The 23,175-nt window shown below is 40.4% G+C and overlaps 1 protein-coding gene across 1 annotated transcript in view; it reads right to left on the reverse strand.

Annotated features, from left to right (window-relative positions):
- The window catches only part of igsf9a (immunoglobulin superfamily, member 9a), a 221,456-nt gene that overhangs the window by 141,014 nt on the left and 57,267 nt on the right, over positions 1 to 23,175 (reverse strand). The window contains exon 4 of the mRNA XM_034191993.1: positions 12,526 to 12,672. Coding sequence (XP_034047884.1) covers positions 12,526 to 12,672 — 147 coding nt within the window. The remainder of the gene's footprint in view (positions 1 to 12,525; positions 12,673 to 23,175) is intronic.

Consider the following 23,175-nt stretch of genomic DNA (forward strand, 5'->3'; position numbering starts at 1 on the left):
ATACAGAAAAGCTAAACGAAAGCCATCATTAACACCTAAACAGAAAAAAACAAGGTTACAATGGGCTAAGGAAAAGCAATCGTGGACTGTGGATGACTGGATGAAAGTCATATTCAGTGATGAATCTCGAATCTGCATTGGGCAAGGTGATGATGCTGGAACTTTTGTTTGGTGCCGTTCCAATGAGATTTATAGAGATGACTGCCTGAAGAGAACATGTAAATTTCCACAGTCATTGATGATATGGGGCTGCATGTCAGGTAAAGGCACTGGGGAGATGGCTGTCATTACATCATCAATAAATGCACAAGTTTACATTGATATTTTGGACACTTTTCTTATCCCATCAATTGAAAGGATGTTTGGGGATGATGAAATCATTTTTCAAGATGATAATGCATCTTGCCATAGAGCAAAAACTGTGAAAACATTCCTTGCAAAAAGACACATAGGGTCAATGTCATGGCCTGCAAATAGTCTGGATCTTAATCCAATTGAAAATCTTTGGTGGAAGTTGAAGAAAATGGTCCATGACAAGGCTCCAACCTGCAAAGCTGATCTGGTAACAGCAATCAGAGAAAGTTGGAGCCAGATTGATGAAGAGTACTGTTTGTCACTCATTAAGTCCATGCCTCAGAGACTGCAAGCTGTTATAAAAGCCAGAGGTGGTGCAACAAAATACTAGTGATGTGTTGGAGCGTTCTTTTGTTTTTCATGATTCCATAATTTTTTCCTCAGAATTGAGTGATTCCATATTTTTTTCCCTCTGCTTGGTCTAAAAAAGTAACCGTTACTGACTGCCACAATTATTTTTCCTGATTTCTTATAGTGTTTCTTAAAGCCAGAAAGTTGCCATTTGAAATGACTTTAGTTTTGTGTCATGTCTGTGATCTGCTTTTTTTCTACAAAATTAAACAACTGAATGAACATCCTCTAAGGCCGGTGATTCCATAATTTTTGCCAGGGATTGTATATTAACGTTACGTAATCTTGGTATTACGGTGGTACTACTTGTCAGGGAGTATTTTAACTTCATTGCGCTTTTATACAAGCTTTGCGCCGCTGCGCGTTCCTCATAGCCAAACCGTCCACGCAGAGTGACAACACAAAGTAGCTAAAAATAATCGAGGGCCACGTTTTCCATGTCATATGTGTTGTGTGGGCCGCCAGAAGAGGAGGTACTGCTGGCCCACCACCAGAGGGCGCCCTGTCTGGAGTGCGGGCTCCAGGCACCAGAGGGCGCAGCCGCCTCACAGGAGCAGCCAGGGTGACAGCTGTCACGCATCACCTGCAACAGCTGTTACCACTCACCTGATCAGCAGGGGTACATCAGCAGGATGACGTCTCCACCTCTTTGCCGAGATATCGTTCTACCTGGAAGGTAACGTACTCAGCTGACTGTTTGACAGTGATCTTTTGTGACTTTTGTGCGTTGTTTAGCTGACTCCTTTTCCAACGAGAGGTGGAGGTGGTTTTCCTGCCGTGCGGAGTCCTGGGTGCAAACGCGCCCACATTTAATTGTTTTTTTGTTCCTCGCTAGCAGTACCAGGTCCGACACGCGGAGGCAGTGGCCACCTGGGAGTTCGGGACTTGGCGGCTCCAGTATTCCCGGGGTCTGGTGGCGGAGGAAATCGTGTGGTTCCGGTTCTGCTTTGGACGGACGTCTCCTATCTTCGAGCCTGCCCACACGACACCTTTTGTAAATTGGCTTTTGTCTATTGTTGTAATCTGTTGTATTTGTTGTGCCCATTCACAACAGTAAAGTGTTGTTATTTGACCTCCTCCATTGTCCGTTCATTTGCGCCCCCTGTTGAGGGGTCCGTGTACCTACACTTTCCCAACAATATGCCCACTCTGTTATGACCCGTGGGTGAGCCAGAGTCGTTCCCTTTGAGCTTTTCAAAAAGGTTTTTGTTTCTACCGATGTAATGGCTTCCATATTTCGATACTGAAAACACCGCTCAGCGGAAGTCCTAAGACAAAATGGAAATGCCTCTGTTGTAAAAGTGGGCGGGGTTGAATAAGGTGAATAGCAGCGCAAGACTCTCATCAGTAGTCCTTCCTGCTTCATTCTTTTAACATGACCAAACCACTTTAGCCTCTTCTTATGTGTAACATCAACCACTGTTTCAGTTGAGCCTACTCTTTGTCTCACGACTTCATTTCTAATTCTGTCTCTTCTGGATATATTCAGCATTGTTCAGACACAGTTCATTTCCATGGTTTGTAGCCTTCTTTCATCATCTTTCTTCAATACCCAAAATTCAGAACTATATATCAGTACTGGCAATACCAATGTTTTATAAAACATATTTAGTTCCCGCTGATATATCATTGGCCCTCCAGATTTTGTGTAGCTTTCCAATCGCTGCTGAGGCAAGCCAAATCATTTCTTTATGTCTACCATACATTTGCCATCTTCTGATACTAAACCTCCTTGGTATATGATTTCCTTTACTTGCTCCAAACCTCCATTATTCAGTGTGATGTTTATGTCATCTTGTTGTATTCCAACAGTCATAACCTTGGTCTGTTTATTTCTTTTCAAACTAAATCTTCTGCAGCAGTCATTCACTCTATCTGTTATTTCTTGTAAGTCTGCTGGAGTCTCTGCAATCAGGTCAATGTCATCGACAAAACGAAGATTGTTGATTATTAGACCACCTGCACTGACACCAACAGTACAGTCAACTCGTGCTCTTAGTGCAACATAGCTTCAAGCAGTAACAGGAAAAGGTATGGTGACAGATTGCAACATTGACAAACTCCAGTGGTTACTGCAAACCAATCTGCCAAGTTCCCGTCAACCCTAACTGTACTCACACACTTACTATACAAGTCTTCCAAGAATACAACTAGTCGCTCTGGAATTCCATAACGACGAAGCACTTGCCATAGTCCTTTCTGCCACACATTGTCAAATGCCTGCTTGAAATCAATAAAGATATTATACAGGATCTTGTTTTTCTTACAATACTTTTCTGCCAGCTGCCGTATTACAAATATCTGGTCCACTGTACCTCTGCCTTCTCTAAAGCCTGCCTGCTCTTCTGTGATCACGAACTCTACATATTGCTTGAGTCTCCACTTCAACATCCCTCTGTGGATCTTTCCTGGAACACTCAGCAAACTAATTTCTCCATAATTACTGCACTCCATTTTGTCATTTAACGCTGGTCATCTTTGGTACAAAGCTCTGTGTCAGTTCATTAATTGTTGTGAAGACCTTCTTTGAGTTGTTATATTTTAAACTCTTTTCCACTGTGGTATATTTCTCTTCAACCCACTGATTTTTACATATCCTTATCTTCTTTCTGATTTCTTGTGTCAAGTTGTTATATTCTTTCCGTGTCTTTTCATTTTCATATCGGTTGTTCTTCAAACTCTTCCTCCTGTCACTGAGTGCTAACACTTCATGTGACATCCAGGGCAATGATCTGCTGTGTTGTCTGAACCTGGGGTGCTTCTCTGCAGTTTCCGTATAGACAGTTTGAATTTCCTTCCACAAGTCCTCTACGCTGTTGGTACCCGCTATCCTTGATGTCTTGTCCCACAATGTTTCTTTGAATGCTCGCATGACCTGGTCATTGTTTAGGGCCCCTTCACACATTATACGAATAAGTACATATCAGGGTGAATCATGGCGGAACAGCTCATTTGAGCAAACCACAAAAACATCGAGCTGACTGGCAGGCGTCAACGATGTTGCTGCGACGGTTTCGTGCACACAGGAACACAGTGTGAGCAGCTGCTGTGAAAATAAAAAAAAAATAAAACATACATGCCACCCACGAGATTCAAACCTGCAATTTCCAAAAGATCTGACTGCCAACCAGAAACGTTACCATTGAGCTACCATCGCTGTCCTGTAAAAGGTGCGGGAAAATGCCTGATATCAAGAAGGACATGGACGTATTTTAAAAAAATAAAACCACACACCATATAAAAACAATGCATTTCATTGAATCCCTCTTATCAAGTGGACAACACAAGTATGATCCATCTGTTTCTCTGTAGATTACTCATGGTCACAGACGTACAGTCATGAAATGGTATTAATGAGAAGCAGGGCACTCATATCATGTCCACATCTGTTGGATGTGTGTCCAGCCGGCCCCACACGCGTGTCCTGCCCGACGCGTGTCCTGCCCGACACGCATGTCTTGTAAATGGCGTACCACAGGACAGACACCACTTCATGAGCTCACGTGGGTGACGTGACATTCATATCGCCCACTGCGTGTTATGATCTGACAGTCCGTTTCACCTGGGGTAGCCTGTCAATGTGCATGGCTATAACTTCCAGTAATTTCAAGAACCTGATGGATGCACACACGCCCGTCTGTAGACGCTGTTAAAAGGAAAATAAAATACTCGTTATGGAAGGTAGATATGTTCTCTTCATTAAAATGAGCTATAATTTTGCAGCCAGTTTGAAAAATGAACAGACATTATAACGCTTGAATTTTAGTAGAAACTAAGTTGTCCGTTTTTAGAAATTTGAAAGGTCATACAGCTTTAAGGAGACCTGTTGACAATGTATCTGATGCACAAATAAGACAGGTAAAAAGTGAATTACAGTACTCAAGATAAGTGGAGACACAGCTTGAATAATGAGCTGAATTACTAAGTGGTTTCATGTGGTACTGTCCAGTGTACTTTAAGGCCGTGCGGCGTTTTATGGTGAAACTGCAGAGCCCTCTGTGCTGATAAACATACCCTTCAAAATATTCTTTCTCCCTGACATTAAGCTGTCTATTTTGATCCTGTGTTTGAATGAAAGTCATTAAATCTCATATGTTGGGAAACAGTGTGAACAATAGGAAGTAAAAAGCAGAGATGCAGGGCACATCTGAAAGCTCCATCTACAGCCTGTGGTTCACATTCATTATCCGTTTTAATTCTCACCTGACGCTCACGCAGACCTGCACTGTGAAAGTGTAGTGCTTTGATCTGCACAGAGCACTGATACTTTGTTCTGTACAGTGGAGTCACACCAAAGCGTTTCCAAAATACAGATATACTTCAAAGCACCATAAAAATAATGATGTGCATTTTATATTCAGATTTATTATTTAAACCTATTAAGTGAGTTGTGGCAAGAATTCATCGACGTGATTCTTTCCACAAACCACCTGTGAATTCAATGATCTAAAAGGAGTTGAAATATTTTTTTTTCTTTTTCTTTTCTTTTTCAGAAAATGTAAGAAAATTTTAAGTCTGAAAAAATTAAATAAATAAATCCTGAAATTCTATTTTCAAAGATAAAATAAAAGGAATTTAAAAGACAATTCAATTCTACTTATTTCATTTATATAGCGCCAAATCACAACAAAGTTGCCTCAAGGCACTTCACACAAATAAGGTCTAACCTTACCAACCCCCAGAGCAAGCACACAGGTGACAGTGGTAAGGAAAAACTCACGCTGAGGAAGAAACCTCAAGCAGACCAGACTCAAAGGGGTGACCCTCTGCTTGGGCCATGCTACTGACACAATTTACAAAACGAATATACAGGAAATTTTACAGGAGGGTTACAGAAATAGACACCACACCCATCTCTGGATAGAACCACACCTCAATGCACATCTCTACTGCCTCTACTGGTGGTTGGCTCTCACTGCGGTATTGTATCACTTCCTGTTCCGGAGCACAGCGGTGTTTTTCTGTATCTGTTAGCTGTTTAATCTGCGCAGTTAGATTGATCTAGTTATCTAGATTATGATTTGTTTCCCAGTGTAATCTTTACGTGCCTTAACTAAAGCACTCCTTCTGCTGAATCACCTCTAAAGTATTTACACATTATTCACTTTGCGTGTTTTTAGGAATCCGCTAGCTTAGCGTAGCTACTAGCTCTTAGCCGATTTAGCATGGCGGCTTCTCCTGTCTCTCCCACACTTTTCTGCTCTGGGTGTGAAATGTTTAGTTATTCCTCAGCCTCCTTTAGCAGTAACGGTACTTGTAATAAGTGTAGCTTATTCGTAGCTTTGGAGGCCAGGCTGGGCGAATTGGAGACTCGGCTCCGCACCGTGGAAAATTCTACAGCTAGCCAGGCCCCTGTAGTCGGTGCGGACCAAGGTAGCTTAGCCGCCGTTAGTTACCCCCTGGCAGATCCCGAGCAGCCGGGAAAGCAGGCTGACTGGGTGACTGTGAGGAGGAAGCATAGCCCTAAACAGAAGCCCCGTGTACACCGCCAACCCGTTCACATCTCTAACCGTTTTTCCCCACTCGACGACACACCCGCCGAGGATCAAACTCTGGTTATTGGTGACTCTGTTTTGCAAAATGTGAAGTTAGCGACACCAGCAACCATAGTCAATTGTCTTCCGGGGGCCAGAGCAGGCGACATTGAAGGAAATTTGAAACTGCTGGCTAAGGCTAAGCGTAAATTTGGTAAGATTGTAATTCACGTCGGCAGTAATGACACCCGGTTACGCCAATCGGAGGTCACTAAAATGAACATTAAATCGGTGTGTAACTTTGCAAAAACAATGTCGGACTCTGTAGTTTTCTCTGGGCCCCTCCCCAATCAGACCGGGAGTGACATGTTTAGCCGCATGTTCTCCTTGAATTGCTGGCTGTCTGAGTGGTGTCCAAAAAATGCGGTGGGCTTCATAGATAATTAGCAAAGCTTCTGGGGAAAACCTGGTCTTGTTAGGAGAGACAGCATCCATCCCACTTTGGATGGAGCAGCTCTCATTTCTAGAAATCTGGCCAATTTTCTTAAATCCTCCAAACCGTGACTATCCAGGGTTGGGACCAGGAAGCAGAGTTGTAGTCTTACACACCTCTCTGCAGCTTCTCTCCCCCTGCCATCCCCTCATTACCCTATCCCCGTAGAGACGGTGCCTGCTCCCAGACTACCAATAACCAGCAAAAATCTATTTAAGCATAAAAATTCAAAAAGAAAAAATAATATAGCACCTTCAACTGCACCACAGACTAAAACAGTTAAATGTGGTCTATTAAACATTAGGTCTCTCTCTTCTAAGTTCCTGTTGGTAAATGATATAATAATTGATCAACATATTGATTTATTCTGCCTTACAGAAACCTGGTTACAGCAGGATGAATATGTTAGTTTAAATGAGTCAACACCCCCGAGTCACACTAACTGTCAGAATGCTCGTAGCACGGGCCGGGGCGGAGGATTAGCAGCAATCTTCCATTCCAGCTTATTAATTAATCAAAAACCCAGACAGAGCTTTAATTCATTTGAAAGCTTGACTCTTAGTCTTGTCCATCCAAATTGGAAGTCCCAAAAACCAGTTTTATTTGTTATTATCTATTGTCCACCTGGTCGTTACTGTGAGTTTCTCTGTGAATTTTCAGACCTTTTGTCTGACTTAGTGCTTAGCTCAGATAAGATAATTATAGTGGGCGATTTTAACATCCACACAGATGCTGAGAATGACAGCCTCAACACTGCATTTAATCTATTATTAGACTCTAATGGCTTTGCTCAAAAAGTAAATGAGTCCACCCACCACTTTAATCATATCTTAGATCTTGTTCTGACTTATGGTATGGAAATAGAAGACTTAACAGTATTCCCTGAAAACTCCCTTCTGTCTGATCATTTCTTAATAACATTTACATTTACTCTGATGGACTACCCAGCAGTGGGGAATAAGTTTCATTACACTAGAAGTCTTTCAGAAAGTGCTGTAACTAGGTTTAAGGATATGATTCCTTCTTTATGTTCTCTAATGCCATATACCAACACAGTGCAGAGTAGCTACCTAAACTCTGTAAGTGAGATAGAGTATCTCGTCAATAGTTTTACATCCTCATTGAAGACAACTTTGGATGCTGTAGCTCCTCTAAAAAAGAGAGCTTTAAATCAGAAGTGCCTGACTCCGTGGTATAACTCACAAACTCGTAGCTTAAAGCAGATAACCCGTAAGTTGGAGAGGAAATGGCGTCTCACTAATTTAGAAGATCTTCACTTAGCCTGGAAAAAGAGTCTGTTGCTCTATAAAAAAGCCCTCCGTAAAGCTAGGACATCTTTCTACTCATCACTAATTGAAGAAAATAAGAACAACCCCAGGTTTCTTTTCAGCACTGTAGCCAGGCTGACAAAGAGTCAGAGCTCTATTGAGCTGAGTATTCCATTAACTTTAACTAGTAATGACTTCATGACTTTCTTTGCTAACAAAATTTTAACTATTAAAGAAAAAATTACTCATAACCATCCCAAAGACGTATCGTTATCTTTGGCTGCTTTCAGTGATGCCGGTATTTGGTTACACTCTTTCTCCCCCCGATTGTTCTGTCTGAGTTATTTTCATTAGTTACTTCATCCAAACCATCAACATGTTTATTAGACCCCATTCCTACCAGGCTGCTCAAGGAAGCCCTACCATTATTTAATGCTTTGATCTTAAATATGATCAATCTATCTTTGTTAGTTGGCTATGTACCACAGGCTTTTAAGGTGGCAGTAATTAAACCATTACTTAAAAAGCCATCACTTGACCCAGCTATCTTAGCTAATTATAGGCCAATCTCCAACCTTCCTTTTCTCTCAAAAATTCTTGAAAGGGTAGTTGTAAAACAGCTAACTGATCATCTGCAGAGGAATGGTCTATTTGAAGAGTTTCAGTCAGGTTTTAGAATTCATCATAGTACAGAAACAGCATTAGTGAAGGTTACAAATGATCTTCTTATGGCCTCGGACAGTGGACTCATCTCTGTGCTTGTTCTGTTAGACCTCAGTGCTGCTTTTGATACTGTTGACCATAAAATTTTATTACAGAGATTAGAGCATGCCATAGGTATTAAAGGCACTGCGCTGCGGTGGTTTGAATCATATTTGTCTAATAGATTACAATTTGTTCATGTAAATGGGGAATCTTCTTCACAGACTAAAGTTAATTATGGAGTTCCACAAGGTTCTGTGCTAGGACCAATTTTATTCACTTTATACATGCTTCCCTTAGGCAGTATTATTAGACGGTATTGCTTAAATTTTCATTGTTACGCAGATGATACCCAGCTTTATCTATCCATGAAGCCAGAGGACACACACCAATTAGCTAAACTGCAGGATTGTCTTACAGACATAAAGACATGGATGACCTCTAATTTCCTGCTTTTAAACTCAGATAAAACTGAAGTTATTGTACTTGGCCCCACAAATCTTAGAAACATGGTGTCTAACCAGATCCTTACTCTGGATGGCATTACCCTGACCTCTAGTAATACTGTGAGAAATCTTGGAGTCATTTTTGATCAGGATATGTCATTCAAAGCGCATATTAAACAAATATGTAGGACTGCTTTTTTGCATTTACGCAATATCTCTAAAATCAGAAAGGTCTTGTCTCAGAGTGATGCTGAAAAACTAATTCATGCATTTATTTCCTCTAGGCTGGACTATTGTAATTCATTATTATCAGGTTGTCCTAAAAGTTCCCTAAAAAGCCTTCAGTTAATTCAAAATGCTGCAGCTAGAGTACTGACGGGGACTAGAAGGAGAGAGCATATCTCACCCATATTGGCCTCTCTTCATTGGCTTCCTGTTAATTCTAGAATAGAATTTAAAATTCTTCTTCTTACTTATAAGGTTTTGAATAATCAGGTCCCATCTTATCTTAGGGACCTCGTAGTACCATATCACCCCAATAGAGCGCTTCGCTCTCAGACTGCAGGCTTACTTGTAGTTCCTAGGGTTTGTAAGAGTAGAATGGGAGGCAGAGCCTTCAGCTTTCAGGCTCTCTCCTGTGGAACCAGCTCCCAATTCAGATCAGGGAGACAGACACCCTCTCTACTTTTAAGATTAGGCTTAAAACTTTCCTTTTTGCTAAAGCTTATAGTTAGGGCTGGATCAGGTGACCCTGAACCATCCCTTAGTTATGCTGCTATAGACGTAGACTGCTGGGGGGTTCCCATGATGCACTGTTTCTTTCTCTTTTTGCTCTGTATGCACCACTCTGCATTTAATCATTAGTGATCAATCTCTGCTCCCCTCCACAGCATGTCTTTTTCCTGGTTCTCTCCCTCAGCCCCAACCAGTCCCAGCAGAAGACTGCCCCTCCCTGAGCCTGGTTCTGCTGGAGGTTTCTTCCTGTTAAAAGGGAGTTTTTCCTTCCCACTGTAGCCAAGTGCTTGCTCACAGGGGGTCGTTTTGACCGTTGGGGTTTTACATAATTATTGTATGGCCTTGCCTTGCAATGTGAAGCGCCTTGGGGCAACTGTTTGTTGTGATTTGGCGCTATATAAAAAAATTGATTGATTGATTCATTGATTGATCTCATTTTGGTAGGAAAAAAAAAGTTTTCATCTGTTGTAGTTTGGTGTCTCTGTTACAATGTTTGGAAAGAGGTGTCATTTGATTTAAAACAGTGATTTGCTGTGAAGTTAATTCCGGCCAGACTCTAACTTGACTTGGCAGAGAGTGGCGCAGTGTTTGGAGTGTTTTTAACCACCGCAGATTTGAAACATTTAGGAACAGATCCAGAAGTTAAAGAAACATTAATAATTTCGAGCACAGTCGGTCCAAGAGTGGGCCACAGGTCCTTAAACAGTTTTGTTCGTATGGGATCAAATAAGCAGGTAGTGCTTTTTGTAGAGGTTATGAGTTTCCTCAGCACACCTAGTGAGATACTATCGAATTCTGTAAATCTAGGTAATACCTCAGTAATGGCGCCCACCTCAATAGCAGGGTATACTGGCTGGGTTAATGCATGCTGGGATATGTTTAACCTAATGTCGTCTATTTTCATCTCAAGTAATCCAAGAAATCTTGTACTGTAAAGGAGAGCAACTCACAGGTGGTTGTCCATGAATAAGTGTTGCCACCGTGGTGAACAAGAACTTTGAGTTAAGCTTGTTTCTGTTGATCAAATCGGAGTAATAGGTCCGCTTTGTAGCCAGTAGTGCATGCTTATTGTCTAAGATAGCATCACTGCCACGCAAGGTGGAAGACTTCTAATTTTGAACTACGTCATTTCCGTTCTAGACCTCTAGCCTTATGCTTGAGGTCACGCAAGTAATCACTGAACCAAGGTCACTGTATTTTTGGGGGGGGGGGTGTTAATATAGGTGGCGCAATCATGTCGAGTGTAGTTTTGAGCGCAGAGTTTAAACTATACACAAGACTGTCTACTGACTGGGCATTTTCCAAATGTGAAGCTAAGATATCAGGCAGTCTAGCTTTGAGTTCAGTCATAGTTGAGGAGTTGATGCATCGCTGCAGTGATAAATAAGGTTGTTGTTCCACTAAACACGGCAGCAAAACTGTAAACCTAATAAGTGAGTGATAAAAGACCACTGATGCAAGAGGCATGATGTCAATATTTGTGACAGCAATACCACATGCGAGAACCAAATCCAGGGTATTTCCAGTAAAGTGCATTGAATCTTGAATGCATTGCTGAAATCCTAATGCATCCACAATTTCCATAAATGATTTGCACAGGGGATCAGAAGTCTTATTTATATGAATGTTGAAGTCACCAATAATCAGAATGTTACTGGCACTCGTCGACAAGTTAGAGATGAACTCACCATATTCATCTAAGAATTCAGAGTATGGGCCAGGGGGCCTATATACAGTGACAAAGTAATACAGCTGATTTTTATTCTTCTCACTTTGGCAATCTGGAGCATCGTGGGCAGAGCGGAGAATCAAATGTTCAAACGAGTTATATTTGTGACCCCCAACAGCTAATAAACTAAACCTAGATTTAGAAATAAGAGCAACACCCCCATCTTGCTTCACATCACGAGGGATGTGACTAAATGTGTACGCCAGTGGGCAGGCCTCATTTAAGGGGAGGCCAGCTGTAGGTTTAAGCCAGGTTTCACATAACCCAATCATATCTAAGTGATGATCTATAATTAGATCATTAATCAGCAATGATTTTGAGGAAAGTGATCTTATGTTAATGAGACCCAGACTAAGGACCTCAGTGGGGTTAACAGTTGGACTGTTTGGATTTAGGAGTGGTTCCAGAGCAGCATATATAAGATGCCTAGAAGTAGGTTTAGGTTTGAGACATTCCACGCGGGTTGTAGGTAGCAGGCACAAAATATTTGATATTGCTGGAACAGCCAACGGGCCATCTTCAATTTCAATGTCATCCAAAGTAATGGGTATTAAGTTTGCAAAGCATATTCCTCTATGGGTTTTATGGACACGTCTACGGAAACAGGTCACAGTCTCAACTTGACGAATTTCCCTCCCTGGCACATAAACTGCACTATCACCAGAGTGGATTTTCTGCACTAATTTCCCCGCTAAGCTAATGGATTCCACACCCACATTTGTCATAAGCCTTGCAGGTTCTCTAATCACCTGCTCCATGGCCTGCCAACAGGATGTATGGAGGATTTTTATACAAAAATACAAGCACACTCCTTAGTTATTATGTTTTATCATATTTTTTCCACCATGTGTTAGATTTAATGCATCTCTTTGGAGATCTCTTTGAACACAATTTAAGAATTTCATGGATGTGAGGTCAGTGATTAATAAATGTGGCTGTTTTGGTGAGGCAAAGAACCAAACAGTAACCTCACCGGTTACAGAAAGCAGCGTCCAGGTGCCGTTCTGGCGCTCGTCAGTGGGTTTATCCAGTAAGAGTATTCGGCACTCATACCAGCCCTGGTCATCCAGCTGCAGGCCCTCAAGCCGCAGGGCGGTGAGTCGCACAAGAGAAGCTCGTCCTGTGGAAACAGAGGTGGGAAGAAAGGTGTGAGGGCACACTGTTCCAGCACGCATGATGATTATTTCACTTGTCATTTCTCCAGTCTAAGTTTTGTCAGTGTGTGCAGCTGAGAGATGCGGAAAAAGAACATTATTCTCAAATCTCATCTGGAATGGACACACACATACACACACAGTCAACACAAATTACCACATTTTGAAACGTGCTCATCTTGATGCCAGGTGACGCCCTGTTTAGTCGTACTGTAGATTAACACATTATCATTTCCAGCATGCAGCCTTTCTGCATTCATTAGGTTTTCAAAAAACTGTCCAGTCGACAGGCAGTTTTCTTGTCCGTTTTTGACAGCAGAGTTGAAAAAACCTCTTAATGGAAGCTTTTTTTAAAGAATCTTTTCTCACACAAATTGTACAAAGTGCAGTGCACAAAGAAATGAGAAACACGGATGATTTCTTTTTTTGCTCATGTGTTGACTTTTATCATAGTGGGCCAATTTAAAGAAAGAAAGAAAGAAAGAAATCATCCTAACAGAAGGCACAAGGACATGACACAGACACGTGGTTTCAGGATGTTATACAATGACAAAACACCCCACGTCTAGGGAGCAATGTGAGCAGATTGAATTGGGGATGGCGGATCCCTCTAACATCCAGGTGATTGGCTTGACTTCTGCTTCAGCTGAGCGAGTTCCTGTGTGTGATTTACGTGTTGGCATCAGAATTTTGGCTCTCTGTTGGGACTGTTTACACAGAGACTGCTACCTGCTGCTTTGGACTTGAATTAACAGTCTTTTTCAAGACTTTTTTTTTTTTTTTTTTTTTTTTTTTTACTGTGCTCCAACGCCTAAGGAAGACCTCTAACGGTCGAAACATCGCGACGGAGCACTTTTATCAGCTAACTTTCATCAGCGTTGGCAAGCTAACTAGCTTGCTAACGCTTTCGTTTTTATTTTTTTAATTTTTTTTATTTTATTTTTTATTTTTATTTTTTTTTTTCTCTTTTAGCACTGTTGTCGTGCGTTATCTGTGCTGCTCCACAGCGTGTTTAGTTGATTTTTATTTTATTTTAGCACCGTTGTCGTGCGTTCGCTGTTGTCGTGCGTTGCCTGTGCTGCTTCATGGCCTGTTTGGTGCCTTGATTGGGGCACTCCTTCTGCTGAATCACCTTTAAATTATTTACACATTATTCACTTTGTGTGTTTTTAGGAATCCGCTAGCTTAGCGTAGCTACTAGCTCTTAGCCGATTTAGCATGGCGGCTTCTCCTGTCTCTCCCGTACTTTTCTGCTCTGGGTGTGAAATGTTTAGTTATTCCTCGGCCTCCTTTAGCAGTAACGGTACTTGTAATAAGTGCAGCTTATTCGTAGCTTTGGAGGCCAGGCTGGGCGAATTGGAGACTCGGCTCCGCACCGTGGAAAATTCTACAGTTAGCCAGGCCCCTGTAGTCGGTGCGGACCAAGGTAGCTTAGCCGCCGCTAGTTCCCCCTGGCAGATCCCGGGCAGTCGGGAAAGCAGGCTGACTGGGTGACTGTGAGGAGGAAGCGTAGCCCTAAACAGAAGCCCCGTGTACACCGTCAACCCGTTCACATCTCTAACCATTTTTCCCCACTCGACGATACACTCGCCGAGGATCAAACTCTGGTTATTGGCGACTCTGTTTTGAGAAATGTGAAGTTAGCGACACCAGCAACCATTGTCAATTGTCTTCTGGGGGCCAGAGCAGGCGACATCGAAGGACATTTGAAATTGCTGGCTAAGGCTAAGCGTAAATTTGGTAAGATTGTAATTCACGTCGGCAGTAATGACACTCGGTTACGCCAATCGGAGGTCACTAAAATTAACATTAAATCGGTGTGTAACTTTGCAAAAACAATGTCGGACTCTGTTGTTTTCTCTGGGCCCCTCCCCAATCAGACCGGGAGTGACATGTTTAGCCGCATGTTCTCCTTGAATTGCTGGCTGTCTGAGTGGTGTCCAAAAAATGAGGTGGGCTTCATTGATAATTGGCAAAGCTTCTGGGGAAAACCTGGTCTTGTTAGGAGAGACGGCATCCATCCCACTTTAGATGGAGCAGCTCTCATTTCTAGAAATCTGGCCAATTTTCTTGGATCCTCCAAACTGTGACTGTCCAGCGTTGGGACCAGGAGGCAGAGCTGTGGTCTTATACACCTCTCTGCAGCTTCTCTACCCCTGCCATCCCCTCGTTGCCCCATCCCCGTAGAGACGGTGCCTGCTCCCAGACCACCAATAACCAGCAAAAATCTATTTAAGCATAAAAATTCAAAAAGAAAAAATAATATAGCACCTTCAATTGCACCACAGACTAAAACAGTTAAATGTGGTCTATTAAACATTAGGTCTCTCTCTTCTAAGTCCCTGTTGGTAAATGATATAATAATTGATCAACGTATTGATTTATTCTGCCTGACTTAGTGCTTAGCTCAGATAAGATAATTATAGTGGGCGATTTTAATATCCACACAGATGCTGAGAATGACAGCCTCAACACTGCATTTAATCTATTATTAGACTCTAATGGCTTTGCTCAAAAAGTAAATGAGTCCACCCACCACTTTAATCTTATCTTAGATCTTGTTCTGACTTATGGTATGGAAATAGAAGACTTAACAGTATTCCCTGAAAACTCCCTTCTGTCTGATCATTTTTTAATGAATGAATGAATGAAAACTGTTTATTTCGAACATTTGATACAACAACAATTACAAGATAGATCAGTAAAGACAACAACAAAAAAGTTCCTACTGTGTACCCAACATGTCCGAAAAGGGGTAGGGTGAAGCATCAGCTTATTTATCCCTACCCCTTCTTCCCCACAACCAGTAATACCCTTTGCCACATATACACATAGATTCCTACACACCTAAACCGATATCAATATATATATATATATACATATACATACACATACACATATATATACATATACATACACACATCAACATACATGCACATATACATACACATATATACACATGTACATATATACACATATATATACACAAACATAAATATACACCTACACATACCTACTTACATACAAAATACTATATATTTACAAGCCGAAGCAAAAAACAAAAACACCCTAACCCTCATTACCCTTCCTCCTCCCTATACCCAGAAAAAAACATATTTTTGTACCGCTGTTTGAACTGGTTCATGCTTGGACATTGCTTGAGCCCCACTCCCAATCTGTTCCACATCCTCACCCCACAGACAGAAATACAGAAACCTTTTAATGTTGTTCGTGCCCACTGATGCTTTAAATTAAATTTCCCCCTCAGACTGTAATCCCCTGATCTGTTAAAAAACATATTTTTAATATTTGCTGGAAGTAAATTGTTTATTGCTTTATACACAATTTGTACTGTTTGAAAATGAACCAAGTCTGTGAATTTTAAGAATTTGGATTGTAAAAATAGTGGATTTGTATGATCTCTATAGCCAGTATTATGAATAATTCTTATAGCTCTTTTCTGCATTACTGATAGTGATTGTGTTGTACCTTTATAAGTATTACCCCATACCTCTGCACAGTACTGTAAATATGGTAAAACCAGTGAGCAGTAAAGAATGCGGAGTGAGTTGTGGTCCAGAATATGTTTCGCTTTGTTTAGAACTGAAATGCTTCTTGACAGTTTACTTTGTATATGTTTTATATGAGTCTTCCAGTTTATCTTATCATCTATTATCACCCCCAGAAACTTATTTTCATGTACCCTTTCAATATCTACCCCCTCGACTTGTAACTGAACCTGTATGTCTGTATTACAATAGCCAAATAACATGTATTTTGTTTTACTTAAGTTTAATGATAATTTGTTTCTGTCAAACCATATTTTCAATTTTCCCATTTCTATACTGATCCTCCTCAGTAACTCCTGCAAATCCCCCCCTGAACAAAAAAATGCTTGTGTCATCTGCAAATAATACTAATTTTAATATTTTGGAAACATTGACAATATCATTTATATAAATTAGAAACAGTTTTGGACCCAATACTGACCCCTGTGGGACGCCACAAGCATTGTCCAAGCATGATGATGTATATTCCCCCAACTGCACAAACTGTTTTCTGTTACTTAAGTAGCTTCTCACCCAGTGCAACACCAACCCCCTAATCCCATACTGTTCAAGTTTATTGATTAATATGTCATGATTAATTGTATCAAAAGCCTTTTTAAGGTCTATAAATATTCCAACTGAATGTAATTTGTGGTCTATGGCGTTTGTAATCTCCTCAACTGATTCTATTAATGCAAGTGATGTTGAACTATGTGCTCTGAATCCATATTGACTATCAGTAAGTAATTTATGTTTATTTATGAATTTGTCTAATCTATTATTGAATAACTTTTCTAATAATTTGGAAAATTGTGGAAGCAAAGAAACAGGTCTATAATTTGTGAAGTGGTGTCTATCCCCAGTCTTATACAGCGGCACAACCTTAGCTATTTTCATTTGATTGGGAAATTTACCGGTTTGAAATGATAAGTTACAGATGTATGTTAATGGTTCTACAATCCATTCAATGACCTGTTTTACCACCACCATATCAATTTCATTTAAATCGGTAGATGTTTTATATTTACAATTATTCACAATGTCTATAATTTCATTTCCATCCACTGCTGTGAGGAACATTGAACAGGGATTTCTTTCTATAAGATTATTATCCCAATCCTCAGATTGGGAATCGGGAATTTTTTCTGCCAAGCTTGGTCCAATATTTACAAAAAAATTATTAAAACCGTTGACTACCTCATCCTTATTTTCCTTCTTGACATTATTATCAATGAAATACTGAGGGTAACTCTGTTTTTTATTACCATTTTTGATAATGCTATTTAATATATCCCATATTCCTTTAATATTGTTTTTGTTATTATATAATATGTTACTATAATATTCCTTCCTACATACCCGTATAATATTAGTTAATCTATTTTTGTATTTCTTATATCTATTTTCTGCCTCTTTAGTCTTTAGTTTTATGAATTCTCTATACAGTGTATTTTTCTTATTACATGCATTTCGTAACCCTTTCGTCATCCATGGTCGAGCTTGGATTTTTTGTTTTCTGTAGTCTTGTTTAATTGGACAATTTTTATCATATAATGATGTAAATATTTGTAAAAAAGTTTCATATGCACTATCAACATCACTTTCACTGTATACCTTTTCCCAGTTTTGCTCCTGTAAATCCTTCTTTAGTGTGTTCATGTTTTCCTCTGTCCGCACTCGCCTGTATTTTATTTTCTCCTCTGGCTGATTCCGCCGATGGTTTCTATTATAAACGATGAAAACTGGTAGATGATCACTAATGTCATTGATTAATAATCCACTCACAGTGTTATTCTCAATATCATTGCTGAATATATTATCAATTAAGGTGGCACTATGGGATGTAATTCTGCTTGGCCTGGTGATTTTTGGATATAAACTCATACTGTACATTATACTGATAAATTCATCTGTTATTTTATGCTTATTTGGATTGAGCAGATCAATATTTAAGTCACCACAAATGAACACAGTTTTTTGATTAGTTTTTGAGAACATTTTTCCCATACAGTCAGTGAATGTTTCAATACTAGATCCTGGTGCTCTATATATACAGCTGACTAATACATTTTTGCTTTTTTCTTCACATATTTCAATAGTTATACATTCTAATAAGTTATCAATCACAGTTGTCATATTGTCTACTATTTTATAATCCATGTTCTTATCCACATACACAGCCACTCCTCCTCCACATATTTTTTCTGTTTACACAATTAAATTCATATCCATCCAGTTCAAAATCCATTCCTTTATCTTCATTGATCCATGTTTCTGATATAGCAATTATGTTAAATATTTTTTTAAACTGACTTAAATATTCTTTAATGTTGTTAAAGTTTTCATATAGACTTCTGCTGTTGAAATGGATTATTGCTAATAATAACATTTACATTTACCCTGATGGACTACCCTGCAGTGGGGAATAAGTTTCATTACACTAGAAGTCTTTCAGAAAGCGCTGTAACTAGGTTTAAGGATATGATTCCTTTGTTATGTTCTCTAATGTCATATACCAACACAGAGCAGAGTAGCTACCTAAACTCTGTAAGGGAGTTAGAGTATCTCGTCAATAGTTTTACATCCTCTTTGAAGACAACTTTGGATGCTGTAGCTCCTCTGAAAAAGAGAGCTTTAAATCAGAAGTGTCTGACTCCGTGGTATAACTCACAAACTCGTAGCTTAAAGCAGATAACCCGTAAGTTGGAGAGGAAATGGCGTCTCACTAATTTAGAAGATCTTCACTTAGCCTGGAAAAAGAGTTTGTTGCTCTATAAAAAAGCCCTCCGTAAAGCTAGGACATCTTTCTACTCATCACTAATTGAAGAAAATAAGAATAACCTCAGGTTTCTTTTCAGCACTGTAGCTAGGCTGACAAAGAGTCAGAGCTCTATTGAGCTGAGTATTCCATTAACTTTAACTAGTAATGACTTTATGACTTTCTTTGCTAACAAAATTTTGACTATTAGAGAAAAAATGACTCATAACCATCCCAAAGATGTATCGTTATCTTTGGCTGCTTTCAGTGATGCCGGTATTTGGTTAGACTCTTTCTCTCCGGTTGTTCTGTCTGAGTTATTTTCATTGGTTGCTTCGTCCAAACCATCGGCATGTTTATTGGACCCCATTCCTGCCAGGCTGCTCAAGGAAGTCCTACCATTATTTAATGCTTCAATCTTAAATATGATCAATCTATCTTTGTTAGTTGGCTATGTACCACAGGCTTTTAAGGTGGCAGTAATTAAACCATTACTTAAAAAGCCATCACTTGACCCAGCTATCTTAGCTAATTATAGGCCAATTTCCAACCTTCCTTTTCTCTCAAAGATTCTTGAGAGGGTAGTTGTAAAACAGCTAACTGATCACCTGCAGAGGAATGGTCTATTTGAAGAGTTTCAGTCAGGTTTTAGAATTCATCATAGTACAGAAACAGCATTAGTGAAGGTTACAAATGATCTTCTTATGGCTTCGGACAGTGGACTTATCTCTGTGCTTGTTCTGTTGGACCTCAGTGCTGCTTTTGATACTGTTGACCATAAAATTTTATTACAGAGATTAGAGCATGTCATAGGTATTAAAGGCACTGCGCTGCGGTGGTTTGAATCATATTTGTCTAATAGATTACAGTTTGTTCATGTAAATGGGGAATCTTCTTCACAGACTAAAGTTAATTATGGAGTTCCACAAGGTTCTGTGCTAGGACCAATTTTATTCACTTTATACATGCTTCCCTTAGGCAGTATTATTAGACGGTATTGCTTAAATTTTCATTGTTACGCAGATGATACCCAGCTTTATCTATCCATGAAGCCAGAGGATACACACCAATTAGCTAAACTGCTGGATTGTCTTACAGACATAAAGACATGGATGACCTCTAATTTCCTGCTTTTAAACTCAGATAAAACTGAAGTTATTGTACTTGGCCCCACAAATCTTAGAAGCATGGTGTCTAACCAGATCGTTACTCTGGATGGCATTTCCCTGATCTCTAGTAATACTGTGAGAAATCTTGGAGTCATTTTTGATCAGGATATGTCATTCAAAGCGCATATTAAACAAATATGTAGGACTGCCTTTTTGCATTTACGCAATATCTCTAAAATCAGAAAGGTCTTGTCTCAGAGTGATGCTGAAAAACTAATTCATGCATTTATTTCCTCTAGGCTGGACTATTGTAATTCATTATTATCAGGTTGTCCTAAAAGTTCCCTAAAAAGCCTTCAGTTGGTTCAGAATGCTGCAGCTAGAGTACTGACGGGGACTAGCAGGAGAGAGCATATCTCACCCGTGTTGGCCTCTCTTCATTGGCTTCCTGTTAATTCTAGAATAGAATTTAAAATTCTTCTTCTTACTTATAAGGTTTTGAATAATCAGGTCCCATCTTATCTTAGGGACCTCGTAGTACCATATTACCCCATTAGAGCGCTTCGCTCTCAGACTGCGGGCTTACTTGTAGTTCCTAGGGTTTGTAAGAGTAGAATGGGAGGCAGAGCCTTCAGCTTTCAGGCTCCTCTCCTGTGGAACCAGCTCCCAATTCAGATCAGGGAGACAGATACCCTCTCTACTTTTAAGATTAGGCTTAAAACTTTCCTTTTCGCTAAGGCTTATAGTTAGGGCTGGATCGGGTGACCCTGGACCATCCCTTGGTTATGCTGCTTTAGACGTAGATTGTGGGGGGGTTCCCATGATGCACTGTTTCTTTCTCTTTTTGCTCCGTATGCATCACTCTGCATTTAATCATTAGTGATCGATCTTTGCCCCCCTTCACGGCATGTCTTTTTCCTGGTTTTTTCCCTCAGCCCCAACCAGTCTCAGCAGAAGACTGCCCCTCCCTGAGCCTGGTTCTGCTGGAGGTTTCTTCCTGTTAAAAGGGAGTTTTTCCTTCCCACTGTTGCCAAGTGCTTGCTCATAGGGGGTCGTTTTGACCGTTGGGGTTTTTCATAATTATTGTATGGCCTTGCCTTACAATATGGAGCGCCTTGGGGCAACTGTTTGTTGTGATTTGGCGCTATATAAGAAAAAAGTTGATTGATTGATTGATCCCCAATTCAATCTGGATCGAACTGGATCATCCGTTCACATTGCTCCCCAGACGAGGGGTGTTTTGTTTTTATACCTCAGCCGTGACTGTGTTTGTACAAAACTGATACGTTAAACAAAATTATTAGTTTATGAAAAGCCGGAGACGAAGGTGATCCGTCCGTATCCTCCGCCATCCCCAATGAAGTAGATCTGATCATATTCATATTGCGTATTTTGCTTTTTTACTTCAGAAATGATATGTAAAACAAGATTAGAAATCATAATTTTCAGGCCGTATCTCGGATGTTGACAAGTCTGACATTTTCTTTGTTTTGGTGTGAGCAGACGACAAATTCATGTTATGCGCCAACCAAAACAAAGAAGGCCGAAAGAAAATAGTTCCACACAACCTGGATCCACTACACCTGGTCCGGGGGGTCTGATCCACTTGTAAACCGGGGATCCACAGCCGGCTGAGGTATAAAAAACATTTACAGCAGGAAAACAGGTGGATCTGCATGATTTGATTTGATTTGGCACAGGTTTTATGCTGGATGCCCTTCCTGACCCAACTCCACATTTTATGGAGAAATGTGGCAGAGGTGGGGTTTGAACCGGGAACCATTGACCTGCAGTCTAGAAATGAAGAACAATATAAATCCCATGCCTTTCTGTTATTACTTCTTTTACAGTTTGCAGGTCTTATAATAGGTCAAGGTTAGCCATCTTTGAACCTGTCCAAGGTCTGTGTCCCAAGAATGCTCCCTGTGAATCTGAAGTCCCTGGCGGTAATAGGACAGAACCTATGCTGAGCACTGATGGATGGACGACGGACAAAAAGTCTTTGCAATACCCGATGGCCATATTTTGGCCTGAGGTAAAAAATAATCATGCATGCTATATTTAATGACACATGATAAGGCATGCTGTGGACAGTACCCTGATCTTAATGGCCATATCTGGCCCTAGGGCTGCCACTTTGAGACCCTTAAATTAAACAGTACTTTCACTCAGTGTTCCCAGCTCAACAACAGAAAGGCAGAGAAACATTAGTGCAACCTTCAGCTTCAATTCATCCAAATAGGCTTAAAGAAAAGCTACCTGAAATGTGTAACTTGATTTTTTTCCTCTAAAGGTATTTTGGTAACATCTATCATCAGATTCTATAGGGTACAACAACATCCCTCTGGCCAGGCATTATTGAAGCGGGGAAAAGAAAATGGCCTAAATTTCATTTGACTGTCATTCTTTAAGTTACATTTCCTCCTCTTAGATATAAAAGCTTGTCAAGAGTAAAGGCTCCCAGCTTTTCGCTGTCGAGTGGAAGCCTCTGGGATGCCATTTTCATGGATGTAATTAACACATTTCTGGTGACCGCAGCAGGAAGGAAAAGTTGTGAGAGTCAGAGAGAACCAGGAAGCCGGAGTTGGGCATGTCAGCGGTGATAACGCACCCTATTAATGTTTCCTCCAAAGGGTCCAAAGTTCAAAATCCACAGGGAGAAGAAGGGAGGGGGTCATGTTAGAGCAAAATACACACAGGGATTAAAGTGCCAGACAATCCTCCCCTTCAACCTCTGGTATTTTTTCCCCCCGCTCCTGTGTTTACCAGCTCAGTGAGACAAAGGTCACAGCAGCAACTTAGAGGAAAGATATGCAATGGCTGTTTTGGGAAGGTGACATCAGGGAAAACAGAGAGAAAAGGGAAGGGCAGGGAGGAGTGGCGGCATGACCTAATACCACAACTGCTGCATGTGCAAAGTGCACGGCTGAAACAGATTTGAATGGAAGGGAAGCTGACCGTGAAGCTGCAGGATGGAAAAAGGAAAAAATATATTTCTGTCGGAGTTCCCCTTTCATCCTTCTCACAAAATTTGCAGTTGTAGTTCTGCATATT

This window comes from Thalassophryne amazonica, chromosome 17 (genome assembly GCF_902500255.1).
Source record: "Thalassophryne amazonica chromosome 17, fThaAma1.1, whole genome shotgun sequence".
Lineage (NCBI taxonomy): Eukaryota > Metazoa > Chordata > Actinopteri > Batrachoidiformes > Batrachoididae > Thalassophryne > Thalassophryne amazonica.